The 20156-nt window shown below is 52.8% G+C and overlaps 2 protein-coding genes across 2 annotated transcripts in view; one reads left to right on the forward strand and one right to left on the reverse strand.

Moving 5' to 3' along the window:
• Window positions 1–20156, forward strand: part of FAM219A (family with sequence similarity 219 member A) — a 120889-nt gene that overhangs the window by 9277 nt on the left and 91456 nt on the right. The gene's annotated exons all lie outside the window — the stretch shown is intronic.
• Window positions 1–20156, reverse strand: part of DNAI1 (dynein axonemal intermediate chain 1) — a 39442-nt gene that overhangs the window by 7358 nt on the left and 11928 nt on the right. The window contains exons 10-15 of the mRNA XM_035016611.1: window positions 20014–20098; window positions 16380–16497; window positions 16089–16132; window positions 5795–6042; window positions 795–884; window positions 574–661 (exon numbers count right to left, since the gene is read on the reverse strand). Coding sequence (XP_034872502.1) covers window positions 574–661; window positions 795–884; window positions 5795–6042; window positions 16089–16132; window positions 16380–16497; window positions 20014–20098 — 673 coding nt within the window. The remainder of the gene's footprint in view (window positions 1–573; window positions 662–794; window positions 885–5794; window positions 6043–16088; window positions 16133–16379; window positions 16498–20013; window positions 20099–20156) is intronic.

The raw sequence follows: 20156 nt of genomic DNA on the forward strand, positions 1-20156 counted from the left end.
CTCTACCCAGCAGGCCCCTGTGATAGCCTGAGCCCCGGCTTTCAGCTCTCGCAGGGGCTGGGGCCAGGCAGGCAAACAGAAACTGGCCGTCAGGCCTGCTGCCTGTCCCAGGCAGTTGGGACTCTGCTTACGGCCAGGGCTTCTGCAGACAGGAATGGGGCCTGGGTAAACAAGGCAGGGATTGATTTAAACAGGGTCAGGATCAGGGTAAACAGGGATAGGGTCTGCAAACAGGGACATGGTCTGTGCAAACAGGGATATACTCTGCATAAACAGGGCAGGAATTGAGTAAACAGGAATAGGATCTGGGTAAACAGGGGCCTGATCTGCATAAACAGGAACAAGGGTCTGCAAACAGGGATGGGATCTGCATAAACAGGGAGGGTCTGCAAACAGCCAAGCTCCGGGACAGGGACAGCAGGGCCAAGCTTTCCCATTACCTCCTGTCCAGGCTTCTGTCCAGCGCAAGTGGAGGAGGGAGTGCTTGCTAAAAGGGGAGGGCCACTGTCTCTGACCCTCACGGGGCCTGAGTGAAGTGGTCAGGTCTGGATGTGAGTGGGCTGGGGTTCCTACCCACTGTGTGTAGCTGCAACCCATCGAGACCATCCGTGGTGTTGCCCTCCGCCTTCAGCTTGATGACATCTGTGTGAACCAGCTCGCTCTGTGGTCAGAAGGGATGGGGGAGGGTACACGGGTGGGGCTGCATCAGCAGGGCTGAAGGCTGCCTTTGCCATTTAGCACCCTCCCCCACTCCCCATCTCCACCCTATATGACACTTTCTGGGAAACAGGCACCTTCAAGAGCGTCCAAGACACAATCCTGCCGTCAGATGACACAGAGAAGAAGTTGAGGTTGTTGTCCATGTCATCCTTCTGCCACCTGACCTGAAACATCCCAACCTGTGAGCTTCGGGACACTACTAGGATGTTGAGTTAGGACTGGGAGCTGAGCAGGGCTCCCTCAAGAATCCGTGTGAGCTTCAGAAGCAAGTTCTGGGAGCCCATTTCCCAGAGTCCCACAGTTGGCCCTCCCTCTCTCCTTCCACCCATCTCTGTCTCTCTCATCCCTCTGTCCCTGACCATTCTGGAGTAACCGTGCCAACTCAGGGCACTGCCCTAACCCACTGGCTTGGCAGTGGAGGTGCCCAATTCCTCCCTGGGTTAGGTTCCAGGAGCCAGTTGGAGGGAGAAAGTGGCATCTCTGGGCTCATCCTCCTTCTGTGGGCAGGCCTGGAAAGAACAGGGTCCATCAACCAGTTTCCTCACTTGTAAAACAGGAACCATAACAGCATAGGTTTGCTGTAAGGGTTAAATGAGACCATGAATACGAGGCCCTGATGTGAGAACATTGCAAATATTAAAGGTTCAATAAATGTTAGCGAATATCCCCGTTATGACCCTCATCCTAGGAACTGGGGTGCCAAGGTTCTGCAGGGGGCTTTTTCCTGCTTGCTTGAGGGGTGTGCCCTCTTCCAGGTTGGCCTTTCTCTAGGCAGTCTCTCCTGTTTCCGCCTTCACTTCACCACTAGCTCCTGCTCCCAGGATCTTGCTCCCAAATCTCAGATTTGAGCTGCCTTCCTCCATCTTCAACTCAGGGTTAATAATCGTGCCCCACCCATCTTCTCAGGGCTGGAGGCAAACATATGGTAAAGTGTTTTGGAGACAGAGCTGTTGTCTTATGAAGATGACACGCTTGAGGCTCAAGTTTCTGTTGCCAGATGTGGAGGGCTGGCCAAGTCCTGTCCCAGAGAGCTGGGGTGGGGCTGGGTGCCCAGAGCTTTCCATCCTCCAGCTCCCTCCAGACCTCCCATGCTGGGACCCTGTCCCTCCCCCCTGTCACAAGTAGGGGCCCGGTGAGGGAGGACCGAACCCATTACGGCTGCCTGTGACCACAGCTGTCACCATGGCTGTTGAGGGGGCTGGCTGGGGGAGAGGGGGTCGCCTGTCCCCAGCCAACCCCCAGGCATGGCTGATCACAGCTACAGAAGGGCGGGCCCGTCCTGCCTGGGCCTGTCTAGGCAGCTGGCTCTTTTTTCACTGGGGGGCCTAGAACACCCCAGAGCCTCTGAGGTATAAGTCCGAGCTGGCCCTTACGCTGGGACCACTTCTCCTTCTGTGTAAAGATAGGCTCTTTAAAGGGGGGAGGGGACAGGGGGTGTCAAAGGCCAGGCAGCTACAAAGGGAAGTGTTTAGTGAGCAGCCACCGGCAGGCATGGAAATTGTAGTTCACACCCCACTTAGCAGCCCGATGCCCGATGGGGGTTGCTGCGTGTGTTTGCAAGTGCGCAGGTATGTGTGTGTGTGTATAAGTCACACACGTGCTCCTGGGGTGGAGGTGGGAGGGTAGGAATAAAGGGGGGTGAGCAGGTGGTAAGTGGGGTTCAGAGAATGAACGAATGTCCAGGAAGTAGATGGTAAGGGGCCTGCTTAACTGATTCCTTCTCTTCTGCCTTATCTGATTAGGGCAGACCTGCCTGCCCCCAGTCTCTGCTCAGCTATCCTTCCCTGCTCCCTTCCCCAGTATAGCACAGAACACACACACACACACACACACAGAGTGTTGCTGGTTGAGGCTTCACGTTGGGGCTTGAACAGGGCTGGGCTACCCAGATGAGCTCCCTTGGGCCGTAGCCTGGGCCATGGGCTAGGAACCTAGTCCCCTTTGAGCAGACAGTTCTCTCCCTGGCTCCAAAACCTTCCATGGCTCCCTGCTGCCAACAGAACAAAGTTCTTCTGCCTCAGCCTGGCATTTGAGATCCAACAGAACCTCTCTAGTCTCCTCCAAGACACAGTCCCTTTAAGAAGGACTTAGACTCTGATGTCACTGACGTGCCATTTACCAGCATAGCTTTCCTCCAAGCTCCAGGCTTCCACAGCCCACTGCCTGTAGGATGCCTCCTCTGACGTCTTTTAATTGTAGGTGTTCCTCTGGCTTCTTGTATTAACTTCTGGCCAAACCTGCTCCTCCTCTGTCATTCCCACCTCCCTGGGTGCTCTCCTAGGCGGAGTCTCAGGGAGCAGCACCAATTCTTCTCCTTTCTCATAGCCATCTCGTTTCCTTCTGTTGATTTTACTGCCTCAAAGCACTCAGCCTACCTTCTCATTTCTATCTCCACTGTCCCTGCTATAGCTCAGGCTTTGAAGTTTCTCATGCTGTGGTGAGAGGACATCTCCAAGCCATCAACATGACTGCGTTACTTCTCTGCACCAAACTCCCTGATGGCTCGGCAGCCATTTTCAAACCATACTGGAGGGCGCTCTTAGGAACCGTATGAAAGTACCTTCGAGGCTGGGGGGGAGGGGTGACAACAGGGGACCCTCCAGCAAGCAGGCCCCTGACTCACCAAAGCAGCCCCGTTCCCGCCTCTGAGATCTTGGGTTCCTGTACTAGCACTTCGTTTGAAACACTGACTTCCGAAGCACAAGCTTCCTCCTTGCTGGAGAAGCACACTCACTCAGGGTGCTGGTGCTTCCCTGGGTCCTGCGCCACCCTCTCTGTCTCTCCCACTGCGCTCCACATGTTGTTCCCCGGCAGCCACTCTGCCTGACGCCCCTTTGTACCCTTTCTCATCTAACTAATACTTTCTTTCTTCTTTTTCAGCTAAAATCTAGACTTCATTTGATTTTCTTGGTTTCCTCCTAATATCCTTTTTTGTTATATTCTAGGATCTCATCTTACATTTAGTTGTTATTAATTAGTGCTTTCTCATCCCTTACAATTCAGCTCAGGTGTTGCTTCCTCTGGGAAGACCTGCCCCCCACCCCCCCGCTCCCTATCTTGGACAATCTCCATGTCCCCCCTCAGTGCCCCCAAGAGCCCTCTTTCGCAGGTAGCATTTGCCCTGTCCTGTGCAGCCCATGGCTGTGCTTATCTCCCCACTAGGAACCCCAGGGACCAAGCCCTTAAGCACCTTCAGCTCCCAGGGGAGCACACAGAGGAGTCACTGAATGGATAGATGAATGAGGAAAGGGCGAGGAAACTAGAGGCAAAGAGGGAAGTTAGGAAACCAGCAAGCAAGTGAGTGCCCGGCAGCCCCTCCCATGTCACAAGCCACGAGTTCAGCCGAGAACTCTCGAGTCTTCGGTTTTGCAAAGGCACTAGCCCTGTTTCCCCAACGGGATGGTGGGAGAGCAGAAGGCCATCCGTGTCCAGGTAGGTTCCAGTCTCTCCGGCGCCCACCCAATGAAAGCGATAGCTTGTCTTCTCCATGCCCCATTTCTTTTCCCAACCTGCTATTTGATTCCAAGAACACAGCAGAGTGGTAGCCGGATGGTTGGCCTTGGCTGCTTGTCCTCTCCTGGGCTTGAGGAGGGTGGTCAGGCCAATCAGAGATGCTCTGTGCGTGGCTCTGGGCTATCTGAGCTGGGAGAGCATGGGCAGGCCTGCTGCTGGTTTAGTCTGATCAAAGCAGGTCTTTTCTCCTCTCTTGGTTCTTTAAGGTCTCTGCAGACATCCTCTGCATGTCTCGAGACCTCTGTGTGCCTGGAGGCGATGATGGGAAGGTGGGATTTTCAGAGGAGAGGACTCCTGAGACTGTCTGTGAGCTTTGGTTCCTGCTTTGGTGGAGAGCAGGGGGGAAGATGTCTCATGGGAGGAGGTGCCTCTCTCTCTGTGCCCTGGCTCTGGGTAAAGGGTAAAGCAAAGAGGGCATCATGTCCCCTGTGCCTGGCCAGTCCCCCACTCTGCTCAGGGAGCTGAGCTGTCTGAGAGCTGAGAGCCAGTGCCTAGGGCAGGTGTCCACATGACACACGGAGCTCAGAGCCAGGAAGGCAGGGGTGCAGAGTCTGCCTGGAGACTCTATCAGGGCAGGGGCTGAGGAAGATGAGAAGACAGAGTCCCAGCACTGCCTGATGAGTGCAGAGACCGTGGGAAACTTAAAGCAGAAATCCCTCCTTAGGGTGCCTGGGTGGCTCAGTCGTTAAGCGTCTGCCTTCGGCTCAGGTCATGATCCCAGGGTCCTGGGATCAAGTCCCACATTGGGCTTCCTGCTCAGTGGGAAGCCTGCTTCTCCCTCCCCCACTCCCCCTGCTTGTGTTCCTGCTCTCGCTATCTCTCTCTCTGTCAAATAAATAAATAAAATCTTTAAAAAAAAAAAAAGAAATCCCTCCTTAGATTTGCCCAGATCTGCCTGTGGGTAAGGGTTCACAGCCCCAGAAGGAGGGGGACTTTTGGAATACAGTAAGGGAAGGTCTACAAAGCCAGAGCTAAGAGACTTTCTGAAGATGAAACGTTGAAATCCACTCCCAGTGCAACCAGATGGGAGACATAGGGTGAAATCTAGCTCCAGTGTCAGGGTAATGGTCCCAGCCTATGCCTGTCTGGAGAAGAAGGATGCTAGAGAGGCCTCAGGGACAGACCTCACCTACCAGGCCTTACAGCCCCGCCCAGAGGGCAGACAGAGTGCAGCATCTACGCCTGTCTGGGAGTTGCTCCAAATCTAGCCCAGACGGCAGAGGAGAGCCCTGGTGGGGAGTTGAGGAAGCCCATACGCGGAGCCCTTGACAGACTTAGCAGAGGCCCGTCAGGCCTTCGAGTCTTCCAGCCATGGGCTACGAGGCCCTGACCGCTGCACCTAAGAGAGCCTTGGCAGAGAGGGGCCCTCCTGACAGCAGCTCCGCAGCCTCAGACCCCTCACCTCCCAGCTACCACCTCCTGCCCCTCTCTGCCCCTTCACACACCCAGCTCCTTGGCCTCTAAGCTGTCATCCCCATCCCCTTGCCTGTGGCCTGTCCTCCCCAAGGTCCCTCCTCCAGGGGTTCCATCCCCGCTTCTCCCACCCTGGTTCGAGGCTGACCTGCCACACAGGGTCCGTGTGCTTGCCAGACTTGGCTGAGCTGCGGAAGGAAGGCTGGGAGTGGGGCTTCTTGAGGTTGTAAATGGCCACGTTACCGTCGTAGTGGCCCACCACCACCAGGTAGGGGTGGTCCGCGTGCATGTCGAGACACATGATGCCACTCTCGCTGCTGAAGATATACTCGGGGAAGCTGGGGTTCTTCATGCTGTAGAGCAGCAACATGCCCCGGCTCTGCTTCATGAAGTCATCTGTCGCAGGGAAGATGCCAGGCTGTGGTGGGAGGGTTCAGCTGCACCCGTGCCCCTCCCCCACGGGGTGGACAAGACCGGCTGGCTGTGCTTGTCAGAGAGCCGGGGGTTCCTCTCCCGGCCTCATCTTCTCTGTCTCAGAAAGGGAATCATGAGACTTGGCTTCCCCCTTCTTAGGGTTTATGGGAGGAAAAGGTGACCAGGCTTATCTGAGGGACGGGCAGTCATTCTCTTTATTCTCCCTGGGGTACAGGAAAGAGGGATGCAGGCTCAAAGAGTTGCTAGGTGAAGAATGTGTGTGGGCTTGGGAAGAAGCAGTAACCTCAGAGAGGGCTCAGAGGCCCAGCCCAGGGGCAGGTTGTTGTCCTGGATGATGCCCATATTTTCCCCAGCCCAGCCCAGGACAGGAGTTCAGTTTGGACTAACATGGAATTCTCTATAGGAGTTCCAAACTAGCTGCCTCTTGGGCATCTTCCCATACCCTCTCTCCCACAATCCCCAGCTGCAGCCTGTGTCCTAGCCAGGCACGCTCCCAGAATCGAGAAGTCCCAGGACAGCCAGCCAGCCCTTCAGGCTCGAGCACAGCTTTTGGTGATCAACAGCAGACCACTCAGCAGAGGCCCTCCTCCCTGCCCACCCCATGTCAGGGGAGAGCTTCCCTCTCTCTTTCATCCTCTGCTCACATGGCTCCCATCCTGATAAGGTAGTCACTGAACAGAATCCAAGCCCTCAAGTCCAGCTCTCCTGCTACCATCAGTCTAGGACCCTTCCCAAGCTCAGAAGAGGAGGAAGTCTAGAGCAGACCCCATCTCGAGGACCCCCTGCTAAGGGAAACTTCTACATGAGATGATGGCTCTCCACCCCCCCAACCCCCACCAGGGCTACCTCTTTTGCCCCTGGCAACTGCAAGCTTAGGCCCTCTAGACAAAGTGGCCAGTCCTGAGGTCTCGAGCCCATGGATGGGAAAAATAGGGAGGCCACCCCACCCGGACTAATTTTGCTGAGTCATTCTTTCTGTCTTATTTCCTTTCCCTTTCCCTTTCCCTTTCCCTTCCCTTCCCTTCGTTTTATTCTCTCTCTTTTTAAGATTTATTTACTTATTTTTAGAGAGAGAGAACATAAGTGGGAGGGGCAGAGGGAGAAGGAGAGAGAATCCCAAGCAGACTCCGTGCTCAGCCCGGAGCCCAGTGTGGGGCTTGATCTCATGACCCTAAGATCATGACCTGAGTGGAAACCAAGAGCTGGACGCTCAACCGACTGCAGCACCCAGGTGACCCTCTGTTTTATTTCTAATGCTGTCCCTTACTCAAGGGAGGAAGTGCCTGGGCTGGGTTCAGGGACAGTCTGGGTTGGGTTCCCTGGGCTCTGGGGATGAGCTTGGCTACAACGAGTTACCAAATATTCCCACCCCAGTCACTCTGCAAACACCACTTGGTGCTTACTGGGAGCCAGGACTAGGGAGCAGGGTGCAGCCAGGAGCCAGGCTGGCCTGAGGTGGGTAGAGCTGGAAACTGAGGCAAGCTGACATGCCCACCAGAGCAGTTCTCTGTGCGGGAGCCCACATTCCCTTACTAATCCTTACCAGCTCTGGGATTCCTGTTGGGAACCCCTCCCCTCACCCCCATCCCTTGCAAAGGAGGCTTCATGTGCCAGGAGGGAGTTGCTCCCCCAGTGGAAGGTGCCAGGATCCAACTGGAGCCATGGGAGCGTCACACCATGGTTGAGGAAGGAAAGTGTTTCTGCCCTGGAGAAAGCAAGCCTCTCACAAAGAGGAGGAGCTGGGGGCTTCCAGATCCCCCAGAGCCAGGTGGGTCACTCTATGCCTGACACTACCTCAAAGCCAGTAGGAACTGGCCTTCAGATGGTGTGGGGAGCTGGCAGTCCCTCACCCTGTAGGACTCCTCCTGGGTGGGCCCCAAGGGCTGACCCTGCAAGGGAGAAATTTGCAGCTGCTGAAGGAAGTTATCTGTCCCACCCAGATCATGCAGGGCTTGAACTGGGCAGTGTGAGACTCATTAGTAGCTCCTTTTGTTCATCCCACAAATCCTGAGCACCTGACTGTGCCTCCCCTTGGGCTGGACCCTGGCAGGGACAGAGACACTCCACTGCAGATGTGGGCTTGCCCTCAGTGGTGCCTCGTGTGAGGAGAGAGGCAGACCCTGCAGCTGAATGAGGCCAACCCCTCAATGGGGAGTGAGTGGTAACCACCAGGACACAGGTGAACTCTTGATGCCCTTAATGTGCAGTCTGTCCTTGATGCTGGGCAAGACTGACAGAGGATGAGTGGGTAGGCACACAGGTGAGTGGGTGAGCAAACAAGTGAAGGAAAGGGTGAGTAGGCGGTGACTGATGTTGGACTGAGGACTCAGAAGCTCTCCTTACTTCACCAAGGGGCCAAGGTGGGTATGACCCTCACACTTGGTCCTGATGTGGCATGGGACCTGGCCCCTCAAGGGACAGCAGTGACCACCCGCCCCTGCATGTGTACAGAGTCTTCATGACCAGTGAAACCAGAAAAGTGGGGTAAGAAACCCTAGTCTGGTTTAATAACTCTGTAGTGAGGACATCTCTGACCTGCTCACAGAACCCCTGAGACTAGAGGCTGGGCTTTGGCTCCCAATTTTTATAGCGGGGTAAACTGAGGCCAGAAGGGAGAAATGGTGTGCCCGGCTGCATCAGACCCATCACATGGTGTTTGCCTCATGCAATATCTTGCTTATAGCTGAAGTTACCCTGCACTGATCTGGTCTTTATGTGGTGGAGAAAGGAAGGGGACACCAGACCTAAGGGGGTGGTAGTGACTGGCAATACCGGTCTAGTCTCTCCAGAATCTGGACTAGAGAATGTACAAGGGACAGGGCAGTCACACAGGATAAGGGAAACTTCTGGCAGAGAGAAGCATGGATTTCAAGAGACAGGGACACAGAGAACAATCAATCACACTAAGACCTTAGATCCTGCCTGAGTTCCTAGGCCACATGCTCCTGACAATAAGCCTCTGCTTCTTAGTCTGCCCCTGGTGGTCTCTGTTACTTGCAACCAAATGAGCCCTTCTGACATGAAGATCACGATCTCTTCTTTCTTTTTTTGTAAAGTAAGCTCTACACCCAACGTGGGGCTTGAACTCACTACCCTGAGATGAGGAGTCTCGTATCATGTTCCACTGACTGAGCCAGTCAGGCGCCCCAAGATCACAGTTTCTTTTTCTTTTTTTTTTTTAAAGATTTTATTTATTTGACAGAGAGAGAGATCGTGAGAGCAGGAAGACAAGCAGGGGGAGTGGAAAAGGGAGAAGCAGGCTTCCCGCTGAGAAGGGAGCCCGATGCGGGGCTTGATCCCAGGACCCTGGGATCATGACCTGAGCCGAAGGCAGACGCTTAACGACTGAGCCACCCAGGTGCCCCAAGATCACAGTTTCTAATCAAGACTAGACTGTGTGTTTCCTGAATTCCAATTCAAGGTTCTGTCTGCCAAACCACAGTGGGAAAACACAGAAAACTCTCATTTAACTGGGGCTTCCTCTCCACTCCATCTTATTCTATGATGTTCTCATCCCTGACTCCAGTGGCCCCTGAGACCTCACTATTTCATTCTCTGAGTGTACCCAGTGTGACATCACAGCCCAAACCTCCAACATTAGCAGCATGAGATCATCATCTTGTCTTCCAGAAGTCCTAAAATGACATCACTACTGAGGCCACCAGGGATCCCCATGTGATATCTTCACTTAGGTAACCAGCAGTCCTAGTGATTTGTTTAGTGATCATTACCCAGCTCTCCAACGTTCCCGGTATGATATCACCAACCAGGTCACCAGCAACCTAGGACATCATTGCTCGGCTCTCCAACATTCTCAGTACGATGCCACCCACCAGGAGTCCCAGTACAAGATTGGCATCAAGGGGTCACCTTTAGTGCCTCAGTTCCCAGTGGAGACTAGAATCTCATCAGGCTCAAGGCTTACAGAGCCCTGGGCCCTGAGCCCCTGGGATACTTTGTCCTGAATACCACAAATTCCCTGGTTCCTCAAAGTAGGACTGGAGGGTCCGTCCAGTGACACAGTTGGGAGCCCCCAACCCCACACTCCATTGTATGAAGAGGGAAAGACTCTGAAGTCTGGGGCCAGTGAGGAATTCCAGGGTCCACCAGGCTACTGGATTTCAGTAAGTAAATATGGCTAGGTAGAAGGAGAGGAGGAATAAAGGAAGAGAAAGAGGAAGGGAAGAGAGAAGAAAAGAGGGAGGGGAGGAACAGAGAAACAGAGAGAGAGAGAAACCACCTGGTCTGAGACTCTGAGACAGAGGGAGAAGGTTCTGGCTTGGCCTTAGCTCCACTTTATGCTCTTGCCCTTCTCCAGGAAGCCTTCCAGATTATTCAGCTTCTCCTCTGTGTTTGGGCCCCCTCCACTCTTCTCTACCTATATGTCATTATTACAGGTGGTCATGAACAAGTCTTTTCCTCAGCCTGCCACAGAGGCTCCATCAAAGGATGGAGTGAGCATGGGTTAGCCCAGCAGGTTTACTCTCTCCATTGGGAGGGTTGCCTCTTGCTACCCCTGCTCTGCTGGATAATCTCTAAAGCCTCCCTGACTCTGGCCTTCAATGATCCACAAGATTCTGGGAAGGAGAGTCAACCCCCTAATAGAACCTGTTCTGGCAGCTCTCAGAAAGCCATGGTCTCAGGGGCGGAGGGGCTCAATTCCACCATAGACCAAAGCTCTCCCTCCCTCAGCTCCCTGTGGTAGGGCCCTGGCAGAGTCGTGCCCAGTGAGGAGCGTGGACGGATGTCTTCTTGAACTGGCAACCACTGGGTGGGGGGTGTTGCTCAGTCCCAGAGCTCTACCCCTGCCCGGCAAGTAATAACTCTAGATCACAGGGGGCCACTCTAGAGAGTTCTGGCTGTCAGGAGAAGCCCGGGCCCTTGCTCGGGATTCGGGGAAGGCAAGGCAGACAGAAGGCATGTTGGGGTACCAGGCTAAAGCCAGGTAAGTGGTCAGAGGGAAGTAGATGCCAAGCTGCAGGGACAGGTTACCGAGACAGCCTCAGACAGCAGGCCTCCCCCTCTCCTACTGTGGCTTCCCAATGAGTCCAGCCCATGGCTGACTCCAAGGCAGCAGCCGTTTAATGATTCCCTTATTAAGTCATGCAAGACTCATTTGGAGGGGAGCTGTGGTCAGCAGAGTAACACCCCCAGAGGCATCCATGTCCTAATCCCTAGAACCATAACTATGTTACTTAGCAGGCAAAAGGGATTTTGCAGATGTAATTAAGTTAAAGACCCTGAGATTATCCTGGATTATCTGAGTGGACTCAGTGTAATCACAGGAGTTCTTTTTTTTTTTTTTTAAGATTTTATTTATTTATTTGAGAGAGAGAATGAGAGACAGAGAGCACGAGAGGGAAGCGGGTCAGAGGGAGAAGCAGACCCCCCACTGAGCAGGGAGCCCGATGCGGGACTCGATCCCGGGACTCCAGGATCATGACCTGAGCCGAAGGCAGTCGCCCAACCAACTGAGCCACCCAGGTGCCCCAATCACAGGGGTTCTTGGAAGAAGGAAGGCGAGAGAGTCAGAGAAGGAGGTTGAGGAGAGAAGCAGGTGTCAGAATAACGTGATTGCTGGCTGGAAGGGGGCCACAAGCCATGGAATGTGGGCAGCTTCTAGAAGCTGGAAAAGGCAGGGACATGGATGTTCCCCTAGAGCCTCTAAAAGGAATGAAGCCCTGCTGACAATTGACTTTCCTCAGCAAAACCCATTTTAGACATCTGACCCCCAGAACTGGACAATAATAGATAGTTGTTGTTTTAAGCCATTATGTTTGTAGCAATTTGTTCCAGTAGCAATGGGAAACAAATGTAGTAGGCGTTCCGGGAGGTTTGGCCCAAACTCTACTTTGAGGAATCAGAGGCAGAAGCCCCAGAGATGGTACTTTTTCCTGGGATGGTTTGGAAACAGTGTCTCTAGAAGTCAGGGGGATGGATGCAATGATCCCCAGCTCTTCTAATGACAGTAATGAAACCCTCCCTCAGCTTCCCACACCCAGTCCTGCCACCTTGGACTCCAGCAACAGAAATGCCCTTTGGGTTAGGATTTTCACAGTCTCCAAAGGCAGGGGACTATCCCAGGGCTCACCAGGAAAGGGCATCAGTGCTAGAGGGTTCCAAACCTCCGGCCTGGCCCAGAGGCCGTGCTGCCAGGCTGGGTTCAGCCTCTCAGGCAGCTGGGCTGAGCACTTTGCTCCGATAAGAAGTCATATTTAAACAGTGTGGGAAATAAGAGTAAGGCCGTGGAGACAGAATACATCAAGCGGGACATTTAATTTGACTTAGGGACAATGAGGCAAACATTTGAGAACCTAAATAACTAACTAGTAATTACACTAACAACAGGAATGCCCTGCACTACAACCCGGCAAGCACAGTGGCCTTTACGGGCTGTATTTACAAAGAGACCTGACAACATAATTAGTCCTGTAAATTTTACGCAGCCTGCAGCTGAGGAGTGATGGATTTTGTGTGTGGAGGATGAACGGGGAGAAATGAGGTGGATGAATTTCCATTTTCGGTAAATGAAATTAACACTGCTTAATTAGTGAAGCTGACAAATAAACGATCAGGAAAGATTTAAATCCCTACAAGTGTGTCTCTGGCCTCAGCAGGCTCAGAGAGGGGCCAGGATGTGATGGGACAGAGGGGGAAAGTGTTCCATGCTGGGGCTCGGGGCCCGACTTTGGCCCCTCTGGAGGGCTGACCCCAGAGGGAGGCTGGGCTGAGGGACAGCAGGCTCCTCTGTCTTTCTTAGATGTGGCCCGCTGGGCGGCTTCCCCCTCATCTCCTGTGAGCCACTCAGGACCACACAGAGTGTCCAGGATCTCTTCCACCATCCTTGCCTAACAGACCACGAGGAGTTCCCATTTCCCTGCTATCAGCTGGCTAATGGGCTGGAAAGGACCCCTTCAGTGCAGCAGGCCGATATAATTGCATCCCCACTTTGTCCCATGGGCCGCCCCTTCCTAAACTACTTTCCCTTGCCCACCAGCGTTCCTCCGTGTGCTTTCACCTGCTGACAGTGTCCTTCTCCACTCAGCTGAGACACGGAGCCTGGCCCTAAGGGGCACCCCAGTCTCTGCCTTATATGCAGCTTGACATGCCCACCGCCTCCCCACCAGCAGCCACACAGGGAAGGCAGGTGCAGATGCTTCTGAGCTATGGCAGGCAGGTGCCTGGACTCCCTTTCCCCCACCCACTTGCTCCTGGCCTGGCCTGGCTCCAGCATGCCTGCTCTGTGCCCAAATAGGAGACTGGCCCCAGTCCTTGGTAGGTACGTGCCTACCCCTGCCAAAGTCCTTCTTAGCTGGGCTATAGAATAAATATCTGGGAATTCCAGGCAAAAGGAGGCCTAGGCTGAGCTCATCAGGGTCAAATCCAACAGCAAACCCCAGTTCTTCCTCCAGTGTTTGTCTGCATGAGGCAAAGTCTGATGATAGGAGGCTGGCATCTGGGCGTTTCCAGAGACAGTGTGATGGATGCTGGTGAGCCAGCAGCTCCTTGCAGTGACCTCATCCAGTGACTAGCATGCCCTTGGCCTGCCTCAGCTTGGCCCTCTTCCTTCCAGGGCGGCATCTGGGCACCTGAGAGCACAGGACTCCCAGAGGTGACCTCAGAAGTGAATGCAGGAGCCCTTCTGAGTCCCAGCTCAGCCTGGCTCTGCTCAGGCCTCTGCAGAGTGCTGCCGAGCTATGCAAGGCACTGGAGAAAGAAGCCCGTGTGCGAGCGGGTCAGTAACCCCTGGGCCAGTGGCAGCAACAGCAAGTAGCCCCTGCCGCTCCTGGGGCCTGCTCTCTAGAGTAGGCAGGGGCCTTGTCTCATTCTCCTCTGCCTCCCAGCCCCTCTTTCTGCTTAGGTCACCTGAGAGTCGTGCAGGAAAGCTAGGGGACAGATGACAGACCAATCAGCAATGACTGTCCTTTATATGTGGGCGGTTCCTAGAGTTCACGGGGCCCATTTGCTTTTCTTTCAAGTGAGTTTAGCAACAGCCCTGGGACAGAGGTCTGGCAGGTGTCAGTCTCTTCAGGCCACCAACATGGAAACCAAGACTCAGAGCAGCTTCTGGCCCCAGGTCTCACCACCGGGCGGTACCCCTTCAGGCAGAAGTTCTACAACTGACTGGTGCTACCCAGGCGTCTGGATGTGGCCAGCAAGGGCCAAAGAGACCCTTCCTGGGTGCGTGCTTGCCTAAAGGAGGCTCCTTTAGGAGCCTAAAGGAGGCCTGCCAGACTCGGAGTCATCTATTCCTGAGGGTGGCTTACTCTTCTCCACCGCTCCTGGCTAAAGCGGCCCCCGTGCACAGCCTCTGCATGAGCCCAACCAGCTGACCCTGCTTCTGGCCTGGGTGAAAGGAGGATGGGGCTAGAACTGAGGCAGTTTCTCCTCCTGCCTGCTAGGGAGCCTCCCTCACCCCCGCTTCAGGCCTGGGCAGAGAGCCTGAGCTGAGATCAGCCTCATAGGGGGTCCACACCCACTCCTGGGAGGGCCTGCCCAGCCCCCAGGCCCCGTTCCAGGCCCAGTAGCTGCAGCAGAGAGGGAGGAATGTGCTAGTTCCCTGCCAGAGGGGGAGGGAGCTTCCAGCTTGGCAGCAGCCCACCCCCAGGAGCGGGGACACAAAGCGGGCATTTAGGGCATCCTCAAAGGCAGACCACGAGACTGGGAGCAGCTCCAAGGTCTCCTCCCTGAGAGGAATAATAAACACCAACTCCTCCTTGCCCTCCCTCCCACTCCCCAACCCTGGTCAAAGAATGGGCTGGGTGCACCGGCGGTCTGAGGGGTAGAGACCAGGAGCTTGCATGTCTGCCAGCCAGCAGAAGCTTAGAGAATGGAAGGGTTTTTCTGTTCATAGATACTGATCCTCCCAGCCAGAGAACATGCTGTTAGCCTGGGGAGCTTCGGCTAACATGAAGTATGGGGCCCTCTCCCGTTAGGAAGGGGGAATGTCCAGCCTAGCGCGGAGGTAGGGGCTTCTTCAGGGAACGCGGAACATGAAGGGAAAGCAAACTACCACACAGTTACCACAGAGCTGCCTCCTGCCGCGGGGATAAGGACAGCATGGCAGGGGCAGGAACAGCCTGGACAATAGTGGTCTCCCGGGGCCCAGGGGCCAAGTGATGAACATCAAGCACCTGCCCCCATCCCTGCCTGCTCTGGGGCCAGATCAGGAACGTTCCCTCTCTCAGCCTCACCTCCAGTCTCTCCCCAGGTCTGGTCCAGTCTACCTTCTCAAGCTTCCCAAACCCACTTCTCCATTCCCACGCCATAGTTGTGGTCCAGGTCCTGCCATCTCTTCCGGGGGAGCCTCACCAGTCTCCTAAGTGGTTTCCCAGCCCCCAGGCTCATGCCTGCAATTTCCCCCTGCTCTGGTTCTGTCCCTGCCCTTCTCAAATTCCTTCAGTGATGTCCCCTCAGGAGAATGTCATAAGACTGCCCTCAGAAGAATTTCCAAGCTTCTTGAAATGACTTACCAAGCCCTTTGGGGGCCAACCCTGGCTCTCTCAACAGCTTCTTTTTTTTTTTTTTTAATTTTTTTATTCTTATGTTAATCCCCTTACATTACAACATTAGTTTTAGATGAAGTGTTCCATGATTCATTGTTTGTGCACAACACCCAGTGCTCCATGCAGAATGTGCCCTCCTAAATACCCACCACCAGGATAACCCATCCTCCCACCCCATCTCAACAGCTTCTTTTCCTCCCATATCTCTTGTGCCTCCGGACCTTTGCATAGGCTGGTTCCTCTACCAGAAGTGCTCTCCCCTCTTTCTTCACCACAATAATACCTTCAAGGCTCACTTTGGCATAGTCCTTCACCCAGCACTAACTGTTGGTATGATTGTCTGTCTTCCCCATTGGACTGTGAGCCCCTGAGGGCAGTGACTATATCTCAGTCATCTTACTTCTTTACTTCTTTCACACCTCGCAAAGAACTTTGCACTGAATAGGTACTTAAATGTTTGCTGGTTGAATGAGCAAATGAACAAATAGCCCAATTACTTACAGGAGCCATGTCCCACCGCAAACAGGTCATTGTACTTTGGATTCCTGCAAAAGAAATATGAACCCATTGGCCCAGGAAATGAACATGGCCTTCCCCTGAACACTGGTGCCTAACTACACTGCAGACATCTACTGTTGACTTTAGAGACCTGGGCTGATCCCACAATCCCATAAGAATCCCAGTCCCTTTTTTCTGTAATGCTCGGTGTCATCCTCAGGGTGGTTAAATGCGGTAGAAGTGCCGGGCTCAGGCGCTCAGGGGCTCTGGGGTTGCTGCAATGTCTACACTCACCAGCAGAGGGCGGTGACAGCCAGGCGCTTGGCTTTGTCGTTTTGGAACTTCCAGAGTGGCAGCAGCGTACCCTCCTGGTCTCGGTATTCGTCGGCGGCATCCTCGTAGTACTTAAAATCTTAAACACACCCCGGCTGAATCAGCCCCAGGACTGCCATTTTATGGCAAACCCAGGTCTGCCACTTTCTGTCTGTACCTCCTTGGCCAAAACAAACTCTGTGTTTCAAAGTGGGAACAGTAATAGTACCTATCTCAAAGGACTGTCATAAGGATTGTTAATACATGTAAAGTACCTAGAAAAATACTTGGCGCATAGTAAGCTCTCTATATGTGTTATTGTTACGGTCATCACTGTTATTGGGGGCAATTTACAATAAAGTAGCCATGTCCTCATAGGTAAAATCCCAAGTTTGTCCATCTTCATATCCGCCCCTAAGCCCTGCTGTGGTGAAGCTGCCTGGATCCCTGAAATGGGTTCTCTGAACTCAAGTTCATCTCCTGCCCTAAATCATCTCTGCCTCCCATTTCCTCTAACTTAGGTAGAAGCTCCATTTCTCTTGTCACTTGGCTAAACAAGAAACCTGGTAATCCTTGACTGATCTCTTTCCATCATCTCTCATATTTTCCTTCTGATGACTTTTTTTCATCCATTCACTTCTCTCCAAACCCATAGCCACTGCCCAGGCCCCAAGAGCCATCACCGGGATTATTACCCCCTCCTCCTAACTGGTCTCCCCGCCTCCAGTAATTCCTCCTCCAGTCCGTGCTCCACAGAGCTACCTGAGTGAGAACAGGTAAACCACCTCACCACAGCACCTCCTCCACCACACTGAAAACCCCTCAGTGGCTCCCCTTGCACACGCTTCCTGGTCAAACCAAGGCTCCAGGCCATGACCGCCATGTCATTTCCAGTCAGGAGTTCACGTAACCTCTATGTCAAATAGTGTCTAGAATGTCCTGCTCTGCCATCTTCCTGGCAAACTCTCACTCACTGCAGATCCAGATTAAACTCCTCCTCCGTGAGGCCCTCATTTTCTTGTTGAGCAGAATTCATCTCTTCCTCCATTCCAGCCCTGCCTCTTCTCTACTAAAATGTCTGTCACGCTGTGTTGCTTCTATCCATCCTTTGCCCGTCTCCCCTACCAGACAGCTCCTGGGGAGCAGGCAGCATGTTACAATCATCTCTGGACTCGCAGTGCCTAGCATCATGCCAGCCACAGAGCAGACACCCAATGACTGTTCAAAGAATGCAATGAAATATATCACCAGGAGTGAAAAATTTCTCAATCTTTTTTTCCAACCAGGGGTGACCCTTTAGAAAATGAATCCTCTCATCCAACATGGTCAAGGACATGCCCAGGCACTGCCCCAGCCTTGAGGTTGGGGGACCACATTCAAACCTCAAAAATGTCTCAGAACAAAAAAAAACAAAAAACAAAAAACAAAATTAGAGTGATCAGAGGCATAAGCCTTGATCATATCAGAGATCCCTGAGCTTAGGCTATCTTCGAAAATACCTCATTTCAGAGAGGAGATTAATTGGTAACACTTCTCTGTTTTCACTTCTTCATGATTAGACTTTCCCAAAGGGAAAAGAGTATGCAATTAAAAAAAATCAAAGTTCAATGCATTTTTATGTGATTGTGTTCTTATAAATGAAAAAGGTTCACCAAGGCCAATTTCTCCATGGATATTAATCGTGTTTGCAGCCCTTTGGTGGGCTGGTGGCAGAAGCTGGGTTTCAGGAAGCCAAGCTGTGTGAGTGACAAATTCATTCACAGCTGCTGTGTACTTTGACAGCTTTGAAAAGCACTCAAGGTCGTTTTCCAGCCTGAATGATAACAAGGGGGCTTGTTTAGACGGCTGGTCTTGGCAGCCCTGGTTTCTATGTCCCATGGGTGAGCAATGAGCATCAAGTCACCAAGAAGAGCCCTAGGCTGTCGGCAAAGGAGACCGGCCAGCAGGGAGGAGCTGCCAACTTTTGGGGAGGCAGCTGCTCCAAATAAATGCACAACCTCTTAGGGAAATACAAGCCACTTGGGAACGTGCTGTTCATGCCGCAGGAAGGGTTCTGTTTCCCTGGCTCTGTCAAAGACCCCAGAATTTCCCAGGCCCCCAGGATTTAAGCATCTCTGAATCAATCTCTTTCTTCACTTCATCACTAATTAATCACCAGCACAGACTTATTGAATGTCTCTTCCAGCTCAGTGGCTCTGTAGCCTTGTGCTCAAGTGCCTAGGCTATGGATCCAAGGGGCCTGTGTTCAAGTCCTGATGGCTCCACTCACTCCTCATACCAGCTGTGGTTTTGAACAAGTGGCAAGAGCCCAAATTTCTCACCTATAAAATGGAGAGAATAATGGTATTCACCTGGCAGTGTGGATGTCAGGATGATATAAAGTAATACATGTAAATTGCACAGCACAATGCCCAGTACATAGGCCGTTCCCAGGGAATGCTCATGCTGGTTTTTCTCTGTTATAAATGCTTCCTTTTCTCCATCCCCTGGAAAAGGTGTGATGAGGCCCATTCTACCCCACACCTGAACCTCATCTTCGTCTATGTCCCTGTATTCTGCCCAATCACATCCTTCTCCACTCATGCTCTCACTGGGCTGTGTTCTTTGAACTCTCTGCAGAAAAAGCTCAGATTCCCTGAGATATTCCAGGCCCTTCATCAGCTGGCTCCAACCACCTCTGTAGCCTGAACTCTCACTACTTTCCAACAGACCCCTGTTTGAGTCACTGAGCCTGCTGCCCTTTGTCCTCAGAGTCCATTCCAGTTTGTTTTCACCACCGAGTCACTGCTTATGCTGACCCTTGCCCAGAACATCTGCCCTTCTGCTAATCTCCCACTCAAACTCTGCTTATCCCTTGGCACCTAGCTTAGCCCTCCCTGCTGTCTTCCTTGACTGCTGCCACTCATTCCTCATTTCCCTTCCTCCATTCTTGAGAATCCCCAGAGCAGTTTCAGTCTGCATTCTAGCATTTGTATTGTCCCCAAGCTGGACACAGTAGAGACAAGAATTAGGAAGCTCAAGACCTAGATTTGGGTCCTCTCTGCCATTCACTAGCCAGGTAGCCTTGGACTTAGCTTCCTCTTGTGTAAAGTAGGGGTAATACTCTCTGCTCTCTGCCTCCATGGGCTGTTGGGAAGATGATATTGGATCACTAATGTGCAGGTATTTTTGCTGTACCATTGTCAGATCTCATCACTAGACCCATTTTTTCTTATTCCATTGTTTGTAGTGGACCTGTGTATGTCTTGTTTCCCAAGTAACATCCAGAAGAGGGAAGGATTAGTTTTTCTTCCCTTGCACCCATAAGACCTAGCATGAGACACTCAAATACTTGCCTTGTATGAGGAATTTTTTTAAAGATTTACTTATTTATTTTAGACAGAGACAGAGAGAGAGCACTTGTGAGCGGGGTGGGGGTGGCAGAGGGAGAGGGAGAAGGAGAGAAGCAGACTCTCCACTGAGCACAGAGTCCATAGGGCTTGATCCCAGAACTCTGAAATCATTACCCAGGCCGAAATCAAGAGTCGGACACTCAACCAACTGAGCCACCCAGGTGCCCCATGAGGAATTTTTTAATACAGGCAATAATAGTAGTTACCAGCACTTCAAATCTTACCTTGAGCAACATCATCGTATGTGTTCTGGTTGACCATCCGCTCCACAATTTTAGCGGCCTGAGTCACTTTGGTGATGTCATCACTCTGTGAAGATACAGAGGCCATAGGTCCTTATAGCGAGCACCTAAAAAGGTTATGCCTC

This window comes from Mirounga leonina, unplaced genomic scaffold (genome assembly GCF_011800145.1).
Source record: "Mirounga leonina isolate KUSES-001 unplaced genomic scaffold, KU_Mleo_1.0 Mir_170, whole genome shotgun sequence".
In the NCBI taxonomy this organism is placed as follows: Eukaryota; Metazoa; Chordata; class Mammalia; order Carnivora; family Phocidae; genus Mirounga; species Mirounga leonina.